Raw genomic sequence first — 20,937 nt, 5'->3', positions numbered from 1 at the left:
TAAAATGCTGCCACAAACAGTGGCTGGAAGTTTCAGCTGGTTCTCACTTTGCTGGGCATGACCTTTATTCAAAGCAGACTTTGGGATCAGTTTGAAAGAAGAAAGTAGAGCTTAAGTCGTTTTTTAACAGATTTAAACAGTACCTGGCCAAAAGAAAAGGTAAAAGCCTAATCTTTATACACTAACCATCTGTTTTGAATTTCTTGACTCTCTTAAAGTAATTCGTTCCTTGTTCTTTGGCTTCTTTCTTTTACTTTTCAGTTTCTCCAGACTCCAATATAGTTCAATCAGAACGCTCATCAGAATAAAACAAAGAGCAACAAGCAGCCCAGTTCTTGAACGGTTGATCAACAACAAAAAACCAACTACTGGATAGGAAAGATAAGATTCAGAAACTCTTCAGGTGAGAAAAGGAGAGAGAAGCAATTACTCTCAGTCGACTTGATGATAAACTCACCATGGATGCTAATGCTTCCCTGGTTTTGTTTTACAGCGCCGCACGCAAACTGTTTGATATTTTGTCTCCATGAAGAAATGGGAGAGATAGTGAAGCATTTCTTTCTCCCCAGTAAGAAAAATGAACCGAGATGCTAATGCTCCCCTAGTTTTGTTTTACAGCACCGCCCTCAAACTGTTTGATATTTTACCTCCATGAAGAAATGGGAAAGATAGGGAACAATTTCTTCCTCCCCAGTAAGAAAAAATGCCTCCACGCTGTTTTTCTGAAGATCTGATCGCTCCAGGTACAGTCTTTCCGGTTTCCAAGAGATCCCCTACGCCCCCAAAATCTCATCTCACACTCGTGTGTCTAGACATGTATCATCACGAATCTGCTGCCAGTTCACATGCCCGCAGCCATAAACAGCAAAGAGTCCGCACAAGAATCCAACCAAAGACGTCCTTCTTCTTCTCAAAACAAACCCATTAAAGTAAGCACCATCATAGCCATCACCCCATCATTCTTATCTTATTTTATCTCTAATAAAGCATGATTTCACATGGAAAACACTATCACTTGCACCATCCATTTTATTTTATTACTTCCATAACATCTTCTCCCACTCGATTCAAATCGATCTCTTTATACTGTTTTGGTCCGAGATAGTGAGCAGAATCGTCCATTTATAACTCAGGACACTGTAGTAGGTATGCTCTTGATTGAGCACAACAGGATTAGGGACAATCAGGATGGCGGATTCAGATTCAGATTCTGATTCAACCAATCCGAAAGAGATCTCTTTTGGCAGAGGAGGGCCTGGGGATGATGGGTCCCTGCAGCGCTCAATAATGGTACGTATTTGCTACAGTTGTAGGCAAGGGGTAGGTGAATTTTCTGGTAGTGAGAATGGTAGCGAGTTAGCGGCAGCAACAGCCCTGTGTGTCGTAGTAATGGAAAAGGTGATGCATGGGGAAGGATGATAGGGAAGGCCTTGTTATGATGATAAGGTTTTGTTTACTTCAAAAACGACAACTCTCTGTGGGCCTTCTCTTTCTTGACCGTCCATTGTGCCATGACCATCACTCCATTACTCCCCTCTTTTTTATTTTTTAATTAACTCATTTAGACTATGTAAACATTATAATCCATAATTAGTAGCCTTTAATCATCGAGCGAGAGGCAGGAAAGTAATAACTTCGACTCGACTCAGCCCTAGTAAAATCCCATTTTAACCGCTTGACTCAGGTCGAATTATTCGAGTCCAGAAGCCAGATTTGGAAAGAGGGGATGAGTTAAGCCCCACTCACAGCGAGTCATGCTCCCAATAATCGTGGAGGATGTTCCAATGGAAGGAATATGCGGGACCCACAGTCGCTACGAGCGCCACGTGTCCTTGTTTTGGAGAGTCGCGAGAATGGCGGGAAGTGGTGAGTCATTAGATGGTTTCAGGCCGCACCCACGAGGTCGTGGTCCCGCCGGGGGCTTGGAACCATTTGACGAGGTCAACAATTCAAGCGTGGGTCCGTCCATGATCTACGTGGCACTATTATTTTATTGGTTTTCTACCTGGATGACGTCAGGAGAAGATGAAACGAGGGGAAATGCGAGGGAAATGAAATGAAATGTGCCGGGTGCGAGTCGCTATAAGTAGAGAAGATGATCGCTGCCGTTCCGTGTCATTTTTCTTTAAGATTTATTTATTTTCTTCCGCTTCGCTTTCCTTCCTCCTCCACTCTCGTCGCCTTCTCGCTCTGTGACGATGATACAGGTTCCACTACGTGCGAGTTCGGCGTAGTCTGCCGGACTTTCACGTCGCCTGTAGACTGAGAACATGAAGATGATACCCGGGACAGGCGTGACTATGGTGAGAGGAAGAAGGCACGCACCTTCGGACCGTCAAGATCGGTTTCTGGGAAGCTATGGCTGCGGGCAGGATCAGGTGACGACTGATGCGGATCTTTCCGAGCTGGGGGAGGAAGATGTCTGGTCCATGGCGGGAAACGCCGAGGAGGGTGACTTCGTCCCGGGGACTCGTATAGGCTCCGAGAGCAGTAACTTTAATGCGAACCGGACGTCACGACGATGGATCGAACGGCAGCGAGGTCGGAGAGAGGATAGTCACCGGCACCTGGGCGGGTTGTCGTTGGCGTTCGAGAAACCCGGCAAGGCCACGCCGAGGATCATCCACAAGTTCCACGCGCCGGAAAACAAGACGACACCTGCACCGACCCGCGGGACCCACGTCGCCGCTTCCGCCCCCGTGAGCATTCCCAACTGGCCGAAGATCCTCCGGGTCGATTCAACAGAGTCGCTGCTGGAGGCCGGGTACGATGACTCGGTGGAGGAGGATGACAGCGAGCGCATCCCTCCCCACGAGTACCTCGCTAGGGAGTACGCCCAGAGTCAGAAGGCGGCGGCGACGTCGGTCTTCGAAGGGGTCGGGCGCACGCTCAAGGGCCGCGACATGAGCCGGGTGCGTGACGCCGTCTGGAGTCAGACGGGGTTCTTCGGTTGACGATCAAATGCACGACGATAAGCCTCACCCAGAGTTTCTAGTGAGAGATCATTTTAAGGAAAATTTTGATCAAATTCTTTTCTCGCTCTCTCTTTCTTCCCATGATCTGTTTCTCGCTATGATTTGGCCATCTGAAATCGACGTTTCTAGCCATTGAGCTGATCGAAATCGCGAACCTTCTGTACCTCATTCAAAATAGTGTTAATCGGAGTTTTAATATTTACTTAAGCTTCCAAACTGTGATTTACTGATCGACGGACAACCCAGTTGAAAGAAAACGAAACCGAACTGAGAGGTTGTGGAGGAGAACAAAGCGAGGGGAGATTTCAGAATTCATGGCGGGGTCCAGAGTCCAGAGTGAGAAAGAGAGAGGACCGTTCCGGGGATTGCAGAGGGAGAGACGTCCATGAAACAAACATCGATGCCTTTTGCTTCCTTTTCCATCAGAAAAGGACTGTGCCTCCTTTGGTTGTAGTAGAAAACAGCCACAGCTTTATTATCTTCAACAGAAATTCGAACTCCGTAGAGGAGGCCCACAGCTCTTCACATACTACTCGAGAGAATAGGAGTCGAAGGGAAAACCAGAGCCAAAGCATGGTTTTGGGCGGCCCATGGCTTCACCTGTTTTAGAATAGAATCTTCACTTGCTCTTGAGTCTGAGCTAGTTACTCATCCTTGTGTCTAATAAAGAAACAAGTGTATGGGCTTTTAAGGCACGAATTAAAAAATAATAATAGTATTAGAGCATTCACATGTGTCATGTAATGTGTTACATATATGTCGATCATAAAATAGTGGAACGAATGTTTCTGCCTAAATATAACTATACCATAAGGCTAGCAGGTGACACTTCATGTCATCTAGCTACATATGAGTATTGCCTATTGTAATAAAAAATTTAAGCTTACGAAAGTGATAATAATAGTAAAGGAATTCAATGTATCAGCAGAGCAGTGAACGAACTGATAAGCAAATGGATCCCACAGCTCTTCTTGAGACTGTACACGACGATGCAATTGACAGGAGAAGAATGATAGTGGGGTCAGGTCGGTCACTTGCCTGTCACATACCTTGTCTGCAGCCAAGACGAAGAGGTTAGTTGCCTTTGAGAGGTGTGATTCTTGTCCATTTGGTTCTTTCTTTCAAATGCCTGGCCTTCACCAAAGCTTCAGTGTTTGTAAGCCAATTCAGCGATTTTAGTTAGCTTTAGTAGTCATGTTATGAAGAAGATGGACGTCATTAACCAAACCCCAAACACGACGAGCCGACTACGACTGCTGAACGTACTGCCACCCACCTACATGGGCCCAAAATCAAAATCCCTGCAGCTGTGATCGTCTTGCAGGAACAGGGACTTTTCATTGCAATTTAGATAAGCTTATAATGGAAAGGCTATTGTCAAGGATATGGCCCAGTGTCTCGGTCTCCCACGCCCACAATCACCCTCTCTTTTTCTTCCAACAGAGCCGAGGACGACTGATGAGACCGAGCGTCCTGGGATGGAATCCTCTGTTCTTTTCCTTCTGGTGCATTCCCTTGATGATCACTGGATAAGCTGATGGACATCATCCCCTAATTCACAAAAAGCCAGGGCTTGCTACTACTTACTGTAACATGTGTAAATCTAAATGAAAACACATACAGAAGCAGGTTGCTTGCTGTAGTATTTCATCATGTTCTGAGACTCCGAATTGAACTCGTCCGGATCGTTAAAAGAAAGAATTTCTTGGCAGGCAGAGCTTGCTCTACAGCTGTTGCTGCATTATTTGGGCCGGCAGACACACAACTGAGCGTGTCTTCCGGGAGGACACCCTGTATCAAGTTTGATTCGCATTTGTCTGTCCCATGGGAATAAGGGCTTCAGAAGCGACACCCATGGAAACTGTGGAGATCGTACCAGTTGCGGGTTTGGATTATTGGCAACCCGGGAGCTGTCTGGGATGCACAATCTTCCCAATCTTTCAGAATTTGATAATAGAAACAAGTATTAAAGCAACCACATGGCCAGATTATGGCTTAATCATTACCTGTCCACTTGCTGAATAGCAGATAGCCCCATCTATCTTCTATACGAATAGTTCAATTCTTTCTCCTTTTCTTGTCGTTTCAGTGCAGTAATATCAAACCTTATTTTGCGACATCATGGAGTGGTAATACAAGTATAGAATCAAATCTAAACATAATCACATGGCTAAAGAATGACTGGGTGGTCGCCTAAATAATACCTGTCCACTTGTAGGAATGCTCACAGCTCCACGAAAAATACACTCCGCCCTCCATCTCAACATACAAATAGAGGGAAAGACATAATCAATCAATTCTTCCTCCTTTTCTTTCTTTTCTTTCAAGTGCGATGTCAACCTTATTTTGTTATATTTCTAAAGATAGAGCTAAATATGTTCTTAAAAGACAACAACAAACAGTCCAATCAATAAGAACTTCAGTTCTGCCAAATTTCGTTTACGGGCTTCCCCGAGGGCCAAACTTCATTTGCACAAACACTGGACTGCTAGATAACCAAGTAATGAGCACACCTTCCTCTTGTTGCAGCTACCTGTATTCTTCAAAGTTAACATGTCCAGTTGCCTGTGCATGCTCCACAGCCTCCTGGTCAGTGCAAAATTTATCTAGTAGTTAGAAAGATTACGTATCAAGCTTGATCAAAGAATCAAAATTTTGAAACAGGCTCAATGGAGTAATAACCTTCTGGCCAACAATACCAGTCTGGCATACTCCACACCGAAGTGTGAAATTGGCAGTGTCTGTATAACTCCTTTTTCTGAGAGGTGCAATAAAATTAAGCCAATTAGGACAGGCATAAGTTAATATAAGATACAATTTTTTTTCAGAATTAAAGCACAGAACTCTTAAGTGAGAAACTATAGGTCAAGCAAACCACTGAAACCAGCATATTTCGCAAACTACTAGACAAACAAAGAGCATCTTTAGGAAGTTCACTGTTAAAAAGCAAATCTATAGAGTAGGCAACTCTGTTTGGTTATGTGAAGAAAGCTTTACTAATCGAGAAGAACAACAGAAGTGAAGAGAGAGAGAGAAAATGGAAATGCAAACAGCTTCTCATATTATAGAAACACAAAAGTTGAGGGAATATATCATCCCAAACTATGATAAACTGTTTTTCTACAAGAGATGAGATCCGTCTCTTTCAAGTTTCAAAGACCTTAAATCTGAAGTACTTGGAAGAGGAGCTTTTTTGCCTCTTTCCTGGAGCACATTTTTAGTGAAGGATCTGTAGTTAGCCGCTTGTAATCTTGGAGAAGCTCCTGTTAAGGAGAGTTTTTTTACCCCACTGCAGGGCCACACATCCTCTTCATCAACTATATCATAGTCAGGAATATTGGAATCTTTCAGCTAACCTTCAGTCTTCAGTAGATCAATTCAGGAAATTTTCACTTGATCCTAAAACTAAAGGCCAAAACGAGGCTAAAACTGAGAGAATCACTTTCTGTAATGGGCAGACCTCCAGTAAGGACAAAATTCCAAAGATTAACTTTTTAATACTTCATCATAGAACATGAAACAATTATCCTGATGGGAAGTTGTGACACAAAATTTGTATGAGATAAAGGTTTCCCACAAAAGCAAGACTCACTTTACAATAAGGAGCTCCAATCTGATGATACACGTATGCTAGAAATAAGATAGTAACATGGAAAAGGATCCAGAAAGACCACAACTGTTACCTCTGTGCATCCTTTACTATATTAAGAGCAAGCCCTTCAACAGCCCCAATGGTGCCATTCTTCTGTACCGCAAAGATAGTTTGATCAAATTCTTCTGGGGCTCCATCAAATGGAGATATCTGAGCAATAGAAGGAAGAAAATTAGAGATTATATGATCAATAACTAATGGTAAAAAAGAATACTGAAAAACGTCAAATTTTCAGATAGGAAAAAAAATGAATAAGAAAATCAGATCAAAGGAAAAGCAAAACCATACAGCTAATGAGTCATAGTGCAAGCCATCATAGATTAGCATGACCCTTTCCTGATACTTCTTTTCCTGCTTCATAAATAGGGAGACCAGAAGAAAGAGCAATAAGAACTAGTAGATTTGAAGTAGACCAAGAAACAGACTATATTCTTAATGTCGAGATTCATCAAACCTGTCCATACAAATCACAACGAGCAGTTTGTATATCATATGCAGCAATTTCACGTCCATAATACTCAGCTAATATTGAAAGTTCAATAGCACCTGCAAAAATATAACACGGGAAGCATAATAAGAATGGACCTATGGACTGCTTGAAGGAATAACTTCTTGAAAGGAAAGTATAATTGCTTTTACAATGATGATGATGCTAGTAAACACAATTATGATACTATAAAAAAGACGAAAGTACATGCCTTCTGCACTACAGCAAGCCTTTTTTTTTTCTTTTCGTGAAATGGAAAAAGCCTCTCTTTCAACTTGGAAATGAGATAATTTCTCAAAATAGGTTTCTTACTTATTTGGCCAAATCCCAGTAATCCAGGTTGTTTCTAATCACCATCTTACAACTTCTACTGGAATCAATAATCTTTCTATTAGAATAACGTTGGTTGATTGCCTGTAATTGCTGGTTGCTTTTATAGATTTAAAGTTATCTGCATAAAAACTATCAAAGAGACGTATCAACAGATGCTCTGCCATTTAGGCATTCCACTTAGATAAGACACAGAAATCACAGTCCTCCTAGTGGGTAGGAGAAGAGATAAGTTCAACATCCAGCATATCTGCATTATACACCTTAATGAACAGCTCAACTCCAGAAAGATGAAAGGCTCAGACTTAGTCGACCCTATATCTGCAACTTGAAGAACAAAATGTCTGGGTAACGGGCACCACCACAGGAGCAGCGACTGAATATCATGAACTCACTCAGATTAAGCCCACCTGCAGAACTTCCTCATAGGCCAATGCTATTGTAGGCAAATAAATCTTCGAAAAGTTGATGCCTAGATTTTGCAAAAAGTAAGTGCAAAATATTTACTTAGAGTTTATACCACTTAATGAGATAAAAACTATTTTAGGCAGATCCAGAATTGAGTGGACAATCAATTAGAAGAATAACTACGAAATTCCGTCAAATATGTATTCAGATACGTGTTTCCTGATGCATGCATCCAGATGTAAGCCAAAAAATTTATTCAAAAAAATGTTTGGGAAAGAATGTTGTTCCACCTTTTACAAGATAAAATTAGCACCTGTTCCTAAGTAGAAGAGTATTCATAAGGCAATTGAAAATCTATACCCACAGACACAAAATTGATGTAGTTTGTCTATTATTCATGATAATGACTTAAAAAGCCATTGTTATCATCTTCTTTTCTTACAGGGAAATGGCATTTTAAACCCATCGTTTAACAGATTTTAGCCAAAGACAGCAATGGCAAAGTATTGGAATGAAATTAGTTAATGTAAACTCAATAAACATTCTCCCTTAAAGTATACAGGCAAAGTACTGGAATGAATTTAGTTTATATAAGCTCTACAAATTTTGTCTCTTAAACTATAATGACCTACCAAACAGAAAAGAGGAGAATAAAAAAATAAAAAGAATAAAGCTGCAGTGACCTTGTTCAGGCAATACTCAAGCAGTTTTCTCAGTCAAAAGCTTTCTCATCATGCTCATATTCCAAAATTTGAAGATTATGTTCTCAATTCACAGAAGACCCAAGGAGTGCATCAATTCAGTATAAAATGTTGGAGCTGTTCCCCTGGAAGGAACAGAAACTGGGAAGCTAACAAGTTGTAACTATCAACTACAAGGTACTAGTAAAGTTTTAAGGGGTTCTCTACATTTGGATTGAACTGTAAAACTTTCCAATTTTTCTAACCTTTTGCTTGAGAACAAATTTGTCACGAATGAAATATAACTAGATTTTCTTTTTAAGTACAGTCAACAATTTTGCATGCATAATATCAGAAAGTGACAACCAAGGCTGGAATAAAAAATTCTTCAGCAACAGCAAAAATAAATAAAAAATCAGACTGAACTCTTTATTGGCAAAAGAAACCGTTTTTTTAGAAACCGGTGGTTGGACTTTGTAATTTTTATTATAGTGGTGATTTATCACAAAGAAGGAAGCACCAGGAAAACAGAGCAACAGCAAAGAAAAGATAACCCAAGGGAGGACAAAAGCCGCATGCACAAAGAACAAATAGTGTACACTATTCCCAACAACAAGCTGTTTTTAGTAAGAACCCTCCTTAGCAAGGGTATCCACAAGGAGTTGGCAGATATGAGAGTGAGTTTCCGAGTGATTTGAGGTGATTACGCTGATTAAGAGATATTCGAAGCTTCCTATCTGCTGGAGTCTCCAATGAGGGTCAGCCAAATTCTTTGTCTAATCAATGACTAACTTTGAGTTCCATTCAACAATGAGAATGCAGTTGTGGATGCCGTAGTTGAGCCTTAACCTCAAAAGCATCAGACAAGCTTTCGCTTCCAGAAAAGACTTACACCTAAGAGGGCTCAAGAGAACCAAGAAGACCAGAAAAATTTCCACATTATGATTTCTCATCACACCATAAATGCTGGCTACCCCCAGGTTTCCAAAAGAGCTACAATCAAAGTTATGTTTTAGAGACCCTAAGTCAGGGGGCACCCAACTGATAAGTTTTAGAGGCCTGCAACATTTCTTAAATTCTACCTAATCAGTACACCAGGAATCTCAGCAAGTGAGGTGGTTAGCTTTTTTTTATTAATGCTTAATCAAGATACAAGGAAGGGAGGGAAACCCACCCCAGAAATTACAAAGAGAAAGAGTAGCCGACAACGAGTGGCCAGGAAACACCCTCTTTTGCCAATTGATCTGAGAAAGAATTTGCTGATTGCAGAATATGAGTCCATGAGATTGTCCAATCTTGGTGATGGAGGTTATTTTATCAAACAGATACCCAGCTTCCAAAGGGGGGTCAGCAAGCTTTGAAAATCACGAGATCGTTTTTGCTAAATTTCCTACAACGACCACAGGACCTGAGAAATTCTGAGAGAGGAGATAGATTGCTAAAAAGAGGGCAGAAACCTCTGCATCTAGGGTGCAACATGAATCTGCTGGAACTAAGAATGATAGGACTGACCCGATATGATTTCTATTTAAACCTCCAACTCCAGTGACCCAGGTTGTTAAAAGAGCTGCTGTCAATTTTTGGATTCAACCAGCCCAGGGAGGGGGTAGTCATGGGGACGAATCTTGTGATTTGAAGGTAATAATAGTTCGACAGTTCATATGAATGATGGAGCTGGAGACTTAGAGGCATACATTTGATGACACGTGCCCATTGCAGAATGTTGTGCATAATAGACTCAATGATGCTGGTCGATGAAATAGTTGACATTTTTTTGCTTTCCTTCCAAGTACGCAATAGAACAGAAGTGAGAGCTAGTTTGTGCAGTGAATTACCAAGCGGCGGAAAGGACCCTGATGGAATTGCTGGCTGAAAGCTAGAGAAAGAGCCAGGGAAACGAATTCTGACGCCAGAGATTGCCCCCCATGACCGAGCAGAATGGACATTGTAATAGAATGTAATTAGCCAATTCTTCTTAATCCCCCAAAAAATTGCATAACCTATTCACAATTGGACATCTCCTTCTGGCTAGCTCATCACAGGTTGATATTTTTTCACACGCTGCAGCCCGAAACTCACCACATCATAGGAAATTCATTTTCGAAATGTTTTGGGAATATTTACTGAAACAAATCTAGAACTTTTTTAAACTTTAATTGCGGAATTCTAAATTATAGTAGGTTATTTAAGAAATATAGGTACATTACAATAAAAAATTATACTAATATTGGCAAGCTCCTTAAATATTTCTCCATGAGACCGTTTCATCATTTGTAGTAAAGTCCTGACACATAATGTTCCCCTTATTTCCAGACATAGAAACTGTATGAGTTTGTCAATGCTTTCTTTTCATTTCCTTAAAATTTCAAAAGGCTTCTTAAAAGTTTTTTGTTGTCTGTATCCTACTATACATTTTGTATGAGTCCTTTTTTTAAACTCAGATGGCCCCAATTCCGATTTAATTTCCACAACTGGTCCATGTTCTTTTGATTAAAGGTATGCCACATTTTGTACAGCTGTACATAATTTATAAAGCGAGAAGTTAGTGAACAATGTTATCAACCTTATCAAATGGATATGCCTTGAAATTCTTCTCAGAAGATAAAGGAATTTTCAGCATACCTCCCCATTTCTCGGGGTTGAGAATCCAAGCACAATACTCTTCATTGGTTTTTCCAAGAAATGCCTCACTGTATTTTCCAGGATCACTAGCAACAGTAGCAGCTATTACCTGTTGATAGGTTAGGATATAAATGAGTTCATATTACTGCATTATTATTCAAGAGTTTTCAGAATAAATTATTAATTCATACTAATAAATGTGATTGACAGAAATCATAAAAGATTGCTCGCCTTCGCAGACTAACCCCCTCACACACCTCAAACTCCCAAAAACATCAATTTATTAGGCATGGCAATATTAGCAAGTACGAAATAAACAAACCTGTCTTAGTTCAGGAGCTTTGTGTTTGTCATGTTCCATCACATATCTGCGTAAGTATGATAGAAGAGTGACAATTGATACAGAATTTCACTTCACAGCAGTTGAAGAATAAAAAGTACGAAAACCTACCCAACAGCATTGAAGAGACAACTGTTATCTGAGGGGATCACTCTTCTAACAATAATGCCTTCCATGATTTGAGTACCACCTTGAGAATGAAAAGAACATAGACAATTGAACCCTAATCTAACAGATAAAACTAAAAATTAAATGCAACGTCCTACACTACAACACAATATAAATGAGCTTCACATAAAGTATTCAATGTAGACTGATAGAACACAGGAAGCACTTTATCGCCATCAATAACAACATAAAAGAGTTAGAAAGTGAGAGTTCGACTACGAAAAACTCAAATGCGTTTAAGAAAGGAGGAGAAAATTGACACTGAACAAGCTAACTGAATTATCAAATAATAGTCCAACTAAAAGGAAACCATGAAGACCTTTGTAAAAACACTAAACAACCGATCCAAACAACTGAAAAGGAAAAAATAATCTTAGAAGCTCAAATCAAAGTTTAAATCAGACAGAAGAGGGAAAAATGCATGCATAAGCATTGTATCCGCATGAAAATGTTTACATACGTAATTCAAACAAATCGAATACGTCGAAAATCAAACCATTAACAGCACCAATAAAACCAGATAGAAAAGAGAAGAGAAAGAAAACAACTTATCTGAACCACCTTAAGATCCAAAAGAAACCAAACAAGCTAGAAGGTATAGCAGATAGCCAGAAAAAAATAGCTTCAATTTATAAATCCACCGCTCGGACTAGAAAAATCATCATTGGATGAAAACAACAGAAAAATAAAGTTACAAGGCACAATAGCCAGAATTTTTTCCAGAAATGTGAAATAAAACTGGGAGCAATTCTTACCAGAAATTTCCAGTATGGTGCCTAAGTATATGGAACAAGTTGCCTCTGTACAAGAGTATTTGGTTAAAATATGAGTCCAAAAGCAACAGAAACGTGGATTCTATCTTTCTTACCAAATGAATCAATGCCTACCTTTCGACACCTTTGTCGGCCGAAATTCACGCAGACGCCATCGTTGCTGCTCAGGTGGAGGAGAACTGTGGCGGTCACCTTAAATTTTTTTTTATAAAGCGAACAAAAAAAGGAAAAAAAAATAGAGATGATATTATAGACCTAACTACAGCTAACCCAATTTTCATTTTTACAACTAAAATTAAATTAAATAATTTAAATTAAAAAAATTCTTATTATATATTTATTGATTATCATATACATTTATATTGATATTTTTTAAAAAATTATATTTTAATAATTTTAAATTGAGATAATAGTATTGTTATTCTTATAAATAAGTTAATTTTCATTAAAAAAACGAGTGGAGCCAACTTTTGGTAAAATTGAGTCCAGTCTTTTTTTTTCAAATATAAAATTATAAAATTATAAAATATTTTGAATCTCAATATTAATAATAAATGGTATCTAATAATCTTAATGGGTTCTTAGTAATACGTTTATAGTACATATTAGAGTTTACATGTGATTTGGGCAAAACTCTGATCTTCCGTTAAATCGATAAAATGACTAAACCAATGGGTATTAGCTATTCATTTTAATTTAATAATTTTTTTTAGCAATGACCCCATATGGGTGTTGGGTAGAACGAAGGCCTAACGAACGCATGTGAATTTACTCTCCCCTAAGTTTCTATTTAAATTGAGAGATGTACCTCTACACCTTTTTAAAGCCATTCATGGCAACCAAGAGACCCTACAGTTCAACTAGGCAGGTAAAATGTATTCCCACTTGGGCAAAGTCATACCAAAAAACAAATCCATGCTGCTCACTGTACTCTCACAAAGAAAGTTTGCTAGTGCGGTTGTTGTGAAGTCCAACCTGGACAAGCGGACATCTGACATAAGATGGATTACAAAATGACCAACCGACGCCTGCTTGTGGAAGCGATCATTCAAGCCAACATTGCTAAGGAAGACGAAAAATGCATTTCCTTGAAGTTTTACAATCAGAAGGCATACAAGCTACTTTCTGCTCTACGCGCCAATGGATTCTTCTATCGATAACTCAAATTGTTTTCTAGAGCACAAGCAGGAAGCTGGCCAAAGTAACGTGATTCCCTGCGGTTCAGCTACTTGAAATTTGGAGGGTACTAAAATGTAGCAATGCACTCGATTTCAATCCTTGCATCCATTGGGAGAGCAGCAACCTGGTATGTCGAACGGGCTGGAGCAGGAGATGGAAAGTCTGAAACAAGAAATAGCTCAACCAACAAATTAGTAAGCAGAGGCAAATCATAGGTGAAAGACTGTGGATACAAGCAAGCATGTTCCCAGTTTTTAGCCAAAGGCCGTTCAGGGCACTGATTCTTCCAGTTTATTTGACATTTTCTTTTACTCAATCAAAGAGAGAAATATCCATGAAAGATGAAGCTGAGGACAGAAGAGGACAGCCAACAAAGAGATTGAGGAAAACATAAGAAAAAAACCATTTCAAGAAAACAAAGAACGGCTGAATAAACAATCATGTCATAAAACTCGATAAAGAGCTAGAAATCAAATAGCAATAGTAAATGTCACCAAATCAAACTACTAATTGATGTGTTTGTGCAAATAGGAAACAATAGAAAAAAATGGACAGAAAAATTATTAGTTTCACTGAAATTTTCTGGTGTTTGTGTTGATTATTGAAGATGAAAAAAATTCTGATTGATTCATCTTGCCATTCAAAATGTTGGGTAGATGGAAAACCCTGAGCCCTATTTCTCCTATAGAAAACAATAGGAAACAATAGGAGACGATGGGAAAACTAAACTAAAGATGCATTAAAGTGGTCTTTGACCATTAACATCTTACCTCCGCCTGGTATTTTCTTATTTATAAAACTTTTCATTTTGCTTCAAGTATAGATAAAAGCACTACAATTAATTCCCCATTGTTTCCTATGGCATTACAAATCCAACAGAACCAATCAATGGAAATTTTCTCCAACAAGAAAATTTTCTAATGGAAAAATTAGGCAAAGGAAAATGGACAATCTACCATTTTATTTTGATTTGGTGGCACAAGCAGACCCTGTGATATCCAAGAATCCTCCCATTTAAAGTTTTATGCATAAATTGGGTATCTTATGTTTTAAAGTCCTTCGCTGGTTAAAACAGGAGTAGTCGATTACTAATTAAGAAATAAAAAGGAGTAGCCACTTAAGCTTATTGAGCACGTTAATAAATTAACTAATACTGGTTTAGTATGTGAAGAGGTATACAAAACAGCATTCATTCATCACTTAAATTTTCACTCAGTACACTAATTTTTATAAGTTATTCTTTATTTGCACTGCATTAACAGGTCTAATAATTTTTTGGTCATCCATATTTTAATACCCTTCAAGGTTCTGAACTTGCACACATTATTTCTAATAGAGCAAAGTACCAATTGACCGTGTCCCAGTAATTTTCAGAGCTGACAGAAACAAATTTTCTTTTTGAAAAAACTTACATTTGGCATATATCTCGTTCACCTTTTTGAAGTCCTTCAAGTCAGCCAACCTGAAGTTTCAAGTCCACTTTTAGTGGGTGCAACATTTTGGAATCCTGAACTTCAGAGAATGAAAGAGTGAAAAGAAAAGAATGACCATGATAATAAAAAAAAAGCATACATAATGGTAGTCTTGACAACTGATGAATAGCTTAAGCTGCTAGCTTTCAGTATCTCCCCCATATTCTTCAGCACCTAGCAAATTTCAAAGACCACTGACTCAGTTCATAAGAGTCATCAGTTGAAAAAGGCAGAGATAAATAAAAATAAATAATATTAAGAGATGTCTGATAACGTCCTTTGTTAACCTTCAACCCAAAATTTGCCAAAATCATACCGAGTGATGGACCAATTTCAAAGACCTCAAAGATTTACAATCCTTGCAGTTTTAATATGCATCAGTGGAAGACTATCAGTGCTTGTAAAGATATATCCTTTCCTAGTATAAATGTGGAAACAAAAACTTTATTTAACATCAATTTTAGGAGACTGACTTGCCTGCTCAGTTTGCTCTTCAACACTGTCAGAGACAAATTTCCCCGTCTGCAGTTGGGATCTAGACTAAGTGAGTTCAACTGCTACAAACAGAGATAGAAACAGTCTAATGACATGCATCAAATATGGCTTCTCACATTATGATGAATGTGAGATAAGCCAGCATAGTCAACAAACCTCGGGGACAAGACCCAAAACACCAGAAACAAAAAGAAGGTTATTGGCTTTGATGGCTTGAGAATATGGTCCCAGCGCAGCTGGAGCTTTTTCTGTTTGAACTGCTTCTTTTTTACCTAAATCATTAGACAAACAAACGAAAAGATTATGTTCAGTGAGCACAACATGAAATTACCAAGGATGAACACAGTTTCTTCAATGGAGTAACAAAATGAATAAGTACAAGTACTCTTTGGAAGTAACAAATCGGTAAACCTACATAACTGCTTGAAGAAAGGGAATTGTGCAATTAAATAGTTGTAACTAGCTACATTAAAGCTAAAAGTAACCGGATCTCTCTAGCAACAAAGACATCGAGGGGCATTTGTTAAAATGTGTCTCACATCACAAACACAGCGCAAATCAAATTCTTAATGGCTCAAAACAAGTTCTCCAAATCACTCAATACCAATAAACACAATCTGCAAAATACTCTTCCAACATTTACGAGTAAAAAATTAAAAAATAGTGAAACCCCACTGATAAGTATAGGGAGCTTCGCTGTTTGAGAAAAATCATTTAACGGCAGTAGATTATTCACAATCAGCTAAAAACTTCAGCTCAAAACCGATCATTCTCCGCTGCTCATTAATTACTCCCTAATGTGTCACATGAAGTCATTCTCTCATCTCCAAAGACCTAACCAACTTTAAAATGAGGATCTTAAAAATAACAAAAGATCTTACTCTCGGTGGAAATAGACGACGCCAGGGCGGCGTTGATGGAAGCAAAGGGATTGAGTCGCCGCGAGGAAGACCGCAGATTAGAGCCGGCCAAAAACACGCAGCGGTGGCCAGCGGCGAAAGAAGCGCCCTTGCGTAAGGCGCGGATGTCGACCGCCGGACTAGCCGAGAATCTAGCAGCACACCATGCCATTGTGGAATTCCTTTCTGCTATCTCTAGGAGGTCGCTTAAGCCTCGTAGTTCAACCTTCGGCCTAGTTTGTATCTCTGCTGTACCTTCTAGCGTCCCAAAGTATAGCCTATTTATAAATGCGTACTTACACATGTGGCAATGAGAAAATTACCTATGTACCCTTAGTCTTAAATTACGTGTTTAACTTTAATTTAATTATCATAAACGACAAGAATAGTCGTATTGTCCAAAATAGGCCTATACAAGGGGACCCACTTCACATATGCTCAAGATTCAAGAATATGTGAAAACCGTTTATAAATTCATCTAAATGTGAGTCCCAGATAATTGATAGGAACTTCGTGACCCAATCTTATACATAGACATACAATCAATACAATCAAAACAGAAAAGAAGGCTGGAAATTAAAATCGGCTCTCTTGTACACTTCAGGCCTGAATCTCTCCGCAATGTCGGACCCGTCACGCCTCTGAAACTGACTGTTTCACTTTCCGGCGAGTCTGCCGTCCTAAAGCTCCTCGCGGCTCTGCATCTCATGCTCTCCAATATGGTTCTACCCAACCCAAATTTCTTGTTACCCTCAAGCCTTTGTGTTCACGCAATGCCAATCTATTTTCAGGTCTGCGTTCAGGACGGAACAACCAGAACTGTAAACCACAAAAAAAAATTATAAAGACAAACAAACAGAAAGTAACCTCCTTCTAGATCTAGAAACAACAGAAAGTAGATTCAACAGAGGTGAACGTTAACCTGTTGATTTCTGGAGAACAAGATGGACAATGCTGCCGGCTTTGGGAGCTGTGGCTTTCTACGAACTAAAACACAAAAGCATCCAGACACAGACAAGCAAACAGAGAAATTAGTGATGTGGAAGAAGATACAACTAATGAAACAGAAACAAGCGGGGAAAAAAAATGTACCTGATTAAATCGAAAAGATGAATAATATTATCGTAATTATTATTGATCAGGTGTAAATAGAATTATACAGAGCGATTGTAGGTGATTAGGACTCTACAGTTTGAGTCTATCTCTAATTCAATCACTAGTTATCTCATCTTTATTATTATCTTTATATTTATCACCAGTGCCGTTGATGATGAAATTTCGTCCACACCAGCCGCCTCTAGTGTAACTGCTCTTCCACCGGACATGCAATTTCGTTTACCCTAACCGTTTTCAGTGTTGCGGCTCTACTCAGCCGCTACTAGTGTTGCTGCTCTCTCCAAACCAATTCCAAGAACATATTTCCTCTTTTTGAAAATCAAGATTGGACTCCATCTTGCAGGGGCATGATAGAGATAGAGATAAACATAGTGATAAACATAAAGATAATGATAGAGATAAAAATAACTAGTGATTGAATTAGAGATAAACTCAAATTGTAGAGTTCTAATCACCTACAATCTTATTAGAATGTTATTTTTTATTATTTTGTAATATTTAAGTTTTTACCATTTTACCCTTAGTCATTGTATATAACCCAAACTTATAATTTGTAAAGTTACGAATGAGAAATCAAAATTTTATTTTACTGTTCGTCTTCCCGACTTCGCCTCCTCGACGACAGATCTCAACGACTCTTTTCCGTTTGAGGTTTTAATATGGTATCAGAGCGATCAATCCTCATTCTCTGATTATCTCCAGACGACGTACCTCTACTCATCCCTTTCCCCATAAATTTTGGCGACTGGTTTCGGCCATCAGTTTTCGGCAGTGGCTCACTCCGTTGATTATTTTTCCGTCTGGTTCGGCTATCGTCGTCCCGACAAAGAGGTTAGTCCACACCCTCCTCTAATTTTATCTCGTCTGGTTCTGTTACCAAGAGGACGAATTTCGGCGAAGATTTTCGGCCTTCGGGGACCTATTTTCGGCCATCGGCGTTCTGCAATGGCTGGTTTCTCCCTCCGTTGGTTATTTTCCGGCAAAGAGGTTAGCTTTCGCACCTCTTCTAATTTTTTTTTCTTCGTCTGGTTCCGCTGCCGGTTAGATTTCTTGTCTGGGCGTTTCCGTTCTTGAGGAGATACGAAACTGTTGGCAGTGGTCGATTGAATTTTTTTTAGGCACTACATAACTGGTATTGGCAGTGGTAAAAAAAAAAAAATTCTGGCTAGTCGCGGAGGTACTTTTTCGCGCAGCATTCATAGTTGGCCTTGGGGAAAATATTTGGTTGGATCTGTTTGGTTGGCCGATTTGTGTTAAGATTTGTGTTAGATTGGTGCATTTTTTTTTTTGCGTTGCATCGGTGGTCTGCTTCAGTCAGCGCTCCATGGAGACTTACTCATCGAGGACTGCTTCCGATTCTGGTCTTCATACCAGTTCATCTCGTTCCCTTTTTTACGAACCATCGAACTCATATTATATTCACTACTCGGATAGCCCCGGGCAAGTTCTTGTCTCGCAGCTGCTCACCGATGAAAATTACATCAGTTGGAGTCGTGCGATGTTGATCGCCTTATCCGTGAAAAACAAAGTGGGTTTTATCGATGGTTCCATACCTGAACCTCAAAGTGCTTATCCTATTTTGCTTAACCTTTGGACCCATAATAATAACTTGGTCCTCTCTTGGATCCTAAATTTGGTTTCCAAAGAAATCTCTGCGAGTGTTATCTTTGCTGCTTCTGCCCGAGAAATTTGGCTTGACCTTCGGATCATTTTCAACAACGCAATGGCCCGCGTATTTTCCAGCTTAAACGAGAATTGATGACCTTGCGTCAAGACAAGGATTCCGTTAGCACTTATTTCACCAAGCTGAAAACCATTTGGGAAGAACTAAGCAATTACCGCCCTAATTGCTCTCGTGGAACATGCTTGTATGGTGGCGTTAAAAATCCTACTGATTTCCACCATATGGAATATACCATGTCCTTCTTAATGAGACTTGATGACTCTTTCTCCTAAGTTCGTGGTCAACTGCTCCTCATGGATCCGATGCCCCCTATTAATCGTGTTTTTTCTTTGGTTGTCCAAGAGGAACAACAAAGGAAGACTACTCAAGCCTGGAGTTCGCATACTCCCACTGACACGATGGCCTTTACGGTTAAATCTGGGAAGACAGACATTCATAAACCTGGCTTACAGTCCTCTCAGAGATTTCAATCCACTTACAGTGCCCCCCGGAATCCGAATTACAATGCTCCTTGGAATCAGACTTACAGTGCTCCCTGGACTCAGAACAAGGACAAATATTTTTGTACCCATTGCAAGATTGTTGGTCATACTATCGCTCGTTGTTTCAAGCTCCATGGCTATCCGCCTGGCCCTGCACCCAAAACCAACCAAAATCCTCATGCTGCTGCTCATCAAGTTTCTGTTGCTGATGATAGCCAAGGCTCTCCTTCTGTTGGAAGCTTTGTTCAGAATCTAGACCCTACTCAATATCAGCAACTCATGTCAATGCTTTCTACACACCTGCATAGCTCAACAACAGTCACTATTGCTCTGACATCTTCTAAATCCAACTGCTTGGCTAGTACTTGTTTTTCTGTAACTTTAAATCCTCTAATTTCTTCACTTCAATCATGGATTGTAGACTCAGGAGCCACTAGACATATCTGTTCTCACGCTCATGTTTTTGTTTCCTTGCATGTTATCCCACACACTACTGTTACTTTGCCCAATAATTCTCAGTTTTTGGTCCACTTTGCTGGTGATATTAAATTGCATTCTCACCTTATGCTTAAAGACGTACTGTTTGTTCCTCAATTCAAATTCAACTTGATCTCTGTTGGTGCTTTAGTTACTAACTTTGGCCTCACAGTAAGTTTTCTTCCTGATTGTTTTGTTATCCAGGATCTCTCCACCCAGCGGACAATTGGCAAGGGTGACAAAATCCAAGATCTCTATGTCTTCCGTGCTCAGAATTTGAATTATGTTTCTCATGTTTTTGTTAACAATATTTCTGCCCATGTTTAGCATAATAGGCTAGGACACATTTCTTTTAAGAGACTTGATTTTTTGAAGGATCAATTAAACTGTGATGTAACTAGATTACATAAATCCGATCCTTATTATATTTGTCCTCTCGCTAAATAACGTAGATTATCTTTTGAATCTCATAATCATTTGTCAACATCTCCCTTTGATCTTGTGCACTGTGATATTTGGGGACCATATCAAACTGTTTACTATACTTAATCACCTACAATCTTTCTATATAATTTTATAAATAGTTTACACCTGATCAATAATAATCACAATAATATTATTCATCATTCCTATATTCTATACTACCGGTCAGTCTACTCGGAAAAAAATAATCGCATAGAGAAACTGAAAAAACAGAA

General features: G+C 39.3%; 4 protein-coding genes and 1 long non-coding RNA gene across 7 annotated transcripts in view; 2 read left to right on the top strand and 3 right to left on the bottom strand.

The window, feature by feature from the left end:
* Window positions 1–93: 93 nt before the first annotated feature.
* LOC137965534 (uncharacterized) lies at window positions 94–667 on the top strand. The gene is made up of 3 exons (XR_011116092.1): window positions 94–159; window positions 262–403; window positions 494–667. It is a non-coding gene; the product is annotated as an uncharacterized lncRNA (long non-coding RNA).
* Window positions 668–2,136: 1,469 nt separating this feature from the next.
* Window positions 2,137–3,037, top strand: LOC137966480 (protein S40-6-like). The gene has a single exon (XM_068813106.1). It carries the CDS (start codon window positions 2,271–2,273, stop codon window positions 2,952–2,954), a length of 684 nt encoding a protein of 227 aa, XP_068669207.1. The 5' UTR covers window positions 2,137–2,270; the 3' UTR covers window positions 2,955–3,037.
* Window positions 3,038–4,989: 1,952 nt separating this feature from the next.
* On the bottom strand, window positions 4,990–12,638 carry LOC137966169 (OVARIAN TUMOR DOMAIN-containing deubiquitinating enzyme 2-like). Of its 3 annotated transcripts, none has more exons than XM_068812714.1 (10): window positions 12,550–12,638; window positions 12,418–12,462; window positions 11,606–11,722; window positions 11,477–11,522; window positions 11,155–11,263; window positions 7,082–7,173; window positions 6,916–6,978; window positions 6,659–6,777; window positions 5,658–5,733; window positions 4,990–5,561 (listed from the first exon to the last, which is right to left on the bottom strand). In XM_068812714.1, exons 3-10 carry the CDS (start codon window positions 11,668–11,670, stop codon window positions 5,505–5,507), a joined length of 627 nt encoding a protein of 208 aa, XP_068668815.1. In that variant the 5' UTR covers window positions 11,671–11,722; window positions 12,418–12,462; window positions 12,550–12,638; the 3' UTR covers window positions 4,990–5,504. The 3 variants fall into 3 exon arrangements, with proteins under 3 accessions (XP_068668815.1, XP_068668814.1, XP_068668816.1); XM_068812713.1 differs by having other exon boundaries at window positions 11,606–11,684; XM_068812715.1 differs by lacking the exons at window positions 12,418–12,462; window positions 12,550–12,638 and adding an exon at window positions 12,224–12,247 and having other exon boundaries at window positions 11,606–11,684.
* A 701-nt stretch (window positions 12,639–13,339) lies between these two features.
* On the bottom strand, window positions 13,340–16,723 carry LOC137965924 (reactive Intermediate Deaminase A, chloroplastic). Its single transcript, XM_068812318.1, has 6 exons — window positions 16,463–16,723; window positions 15,738–15,853; window positions 15,564–15,608; window positions 15,187–15,260; window positions 15,027–15,076; window positions 13,340–13,776 (listed from the first exon to the last, which is right to left on the bottom strand). The coding sequence occupies exons 1-6, from the start codon at window positions 16,650–16,652 to the stop codon at window positions 13,682–13,684; spliced, it is 570 nt and encodes a 189-aa protein (XP_068668419.1). The 5' UTR covers window positions 16,653–16,723; the 3' UTR covers window positions 13,340–13,681.
* A 2,512-nt stretch (window positions 16,724–19,235) lies between these two features.
* Window positions 19,236–20,937, bottom strand: part of LOC137965725 (protein translation factor SUI1 homolog) — a 53,389-nt gene continuing 51,687 nt past the window's right edge. Inside the window, exon 4 of the mRNA XM_068812051.1 lies at window positions 19,236–19,252. The gene's annotated coding sequence lies outside the window, so the exon portion shown is untranslated. The remainder of the gene's footprint in view (window positions 19,253–20,937) is intronic.

Source organism: Aristolochia californica, unplaced genomic scaffold, assembly GCF_029961685.1.
Source record: "Aristolochia californica isolate CCGP_79_NKW_82.1479 unplaced genomic scaffold, dmAriCali1.0.hap1 SCAF_5, whole genome shotgun sequence".
In the NCBI taxonomy this organism is placed as follows: Eukaryota; Viridiplantae; Streptophyta; class Magnoliopsida; order Piperales; family Aristolochiaceae; genus Aristolochia; species Aristolochia californica.
This window is presented reverse-complemented; position numbering and strand designations above follow the sequence as displayed.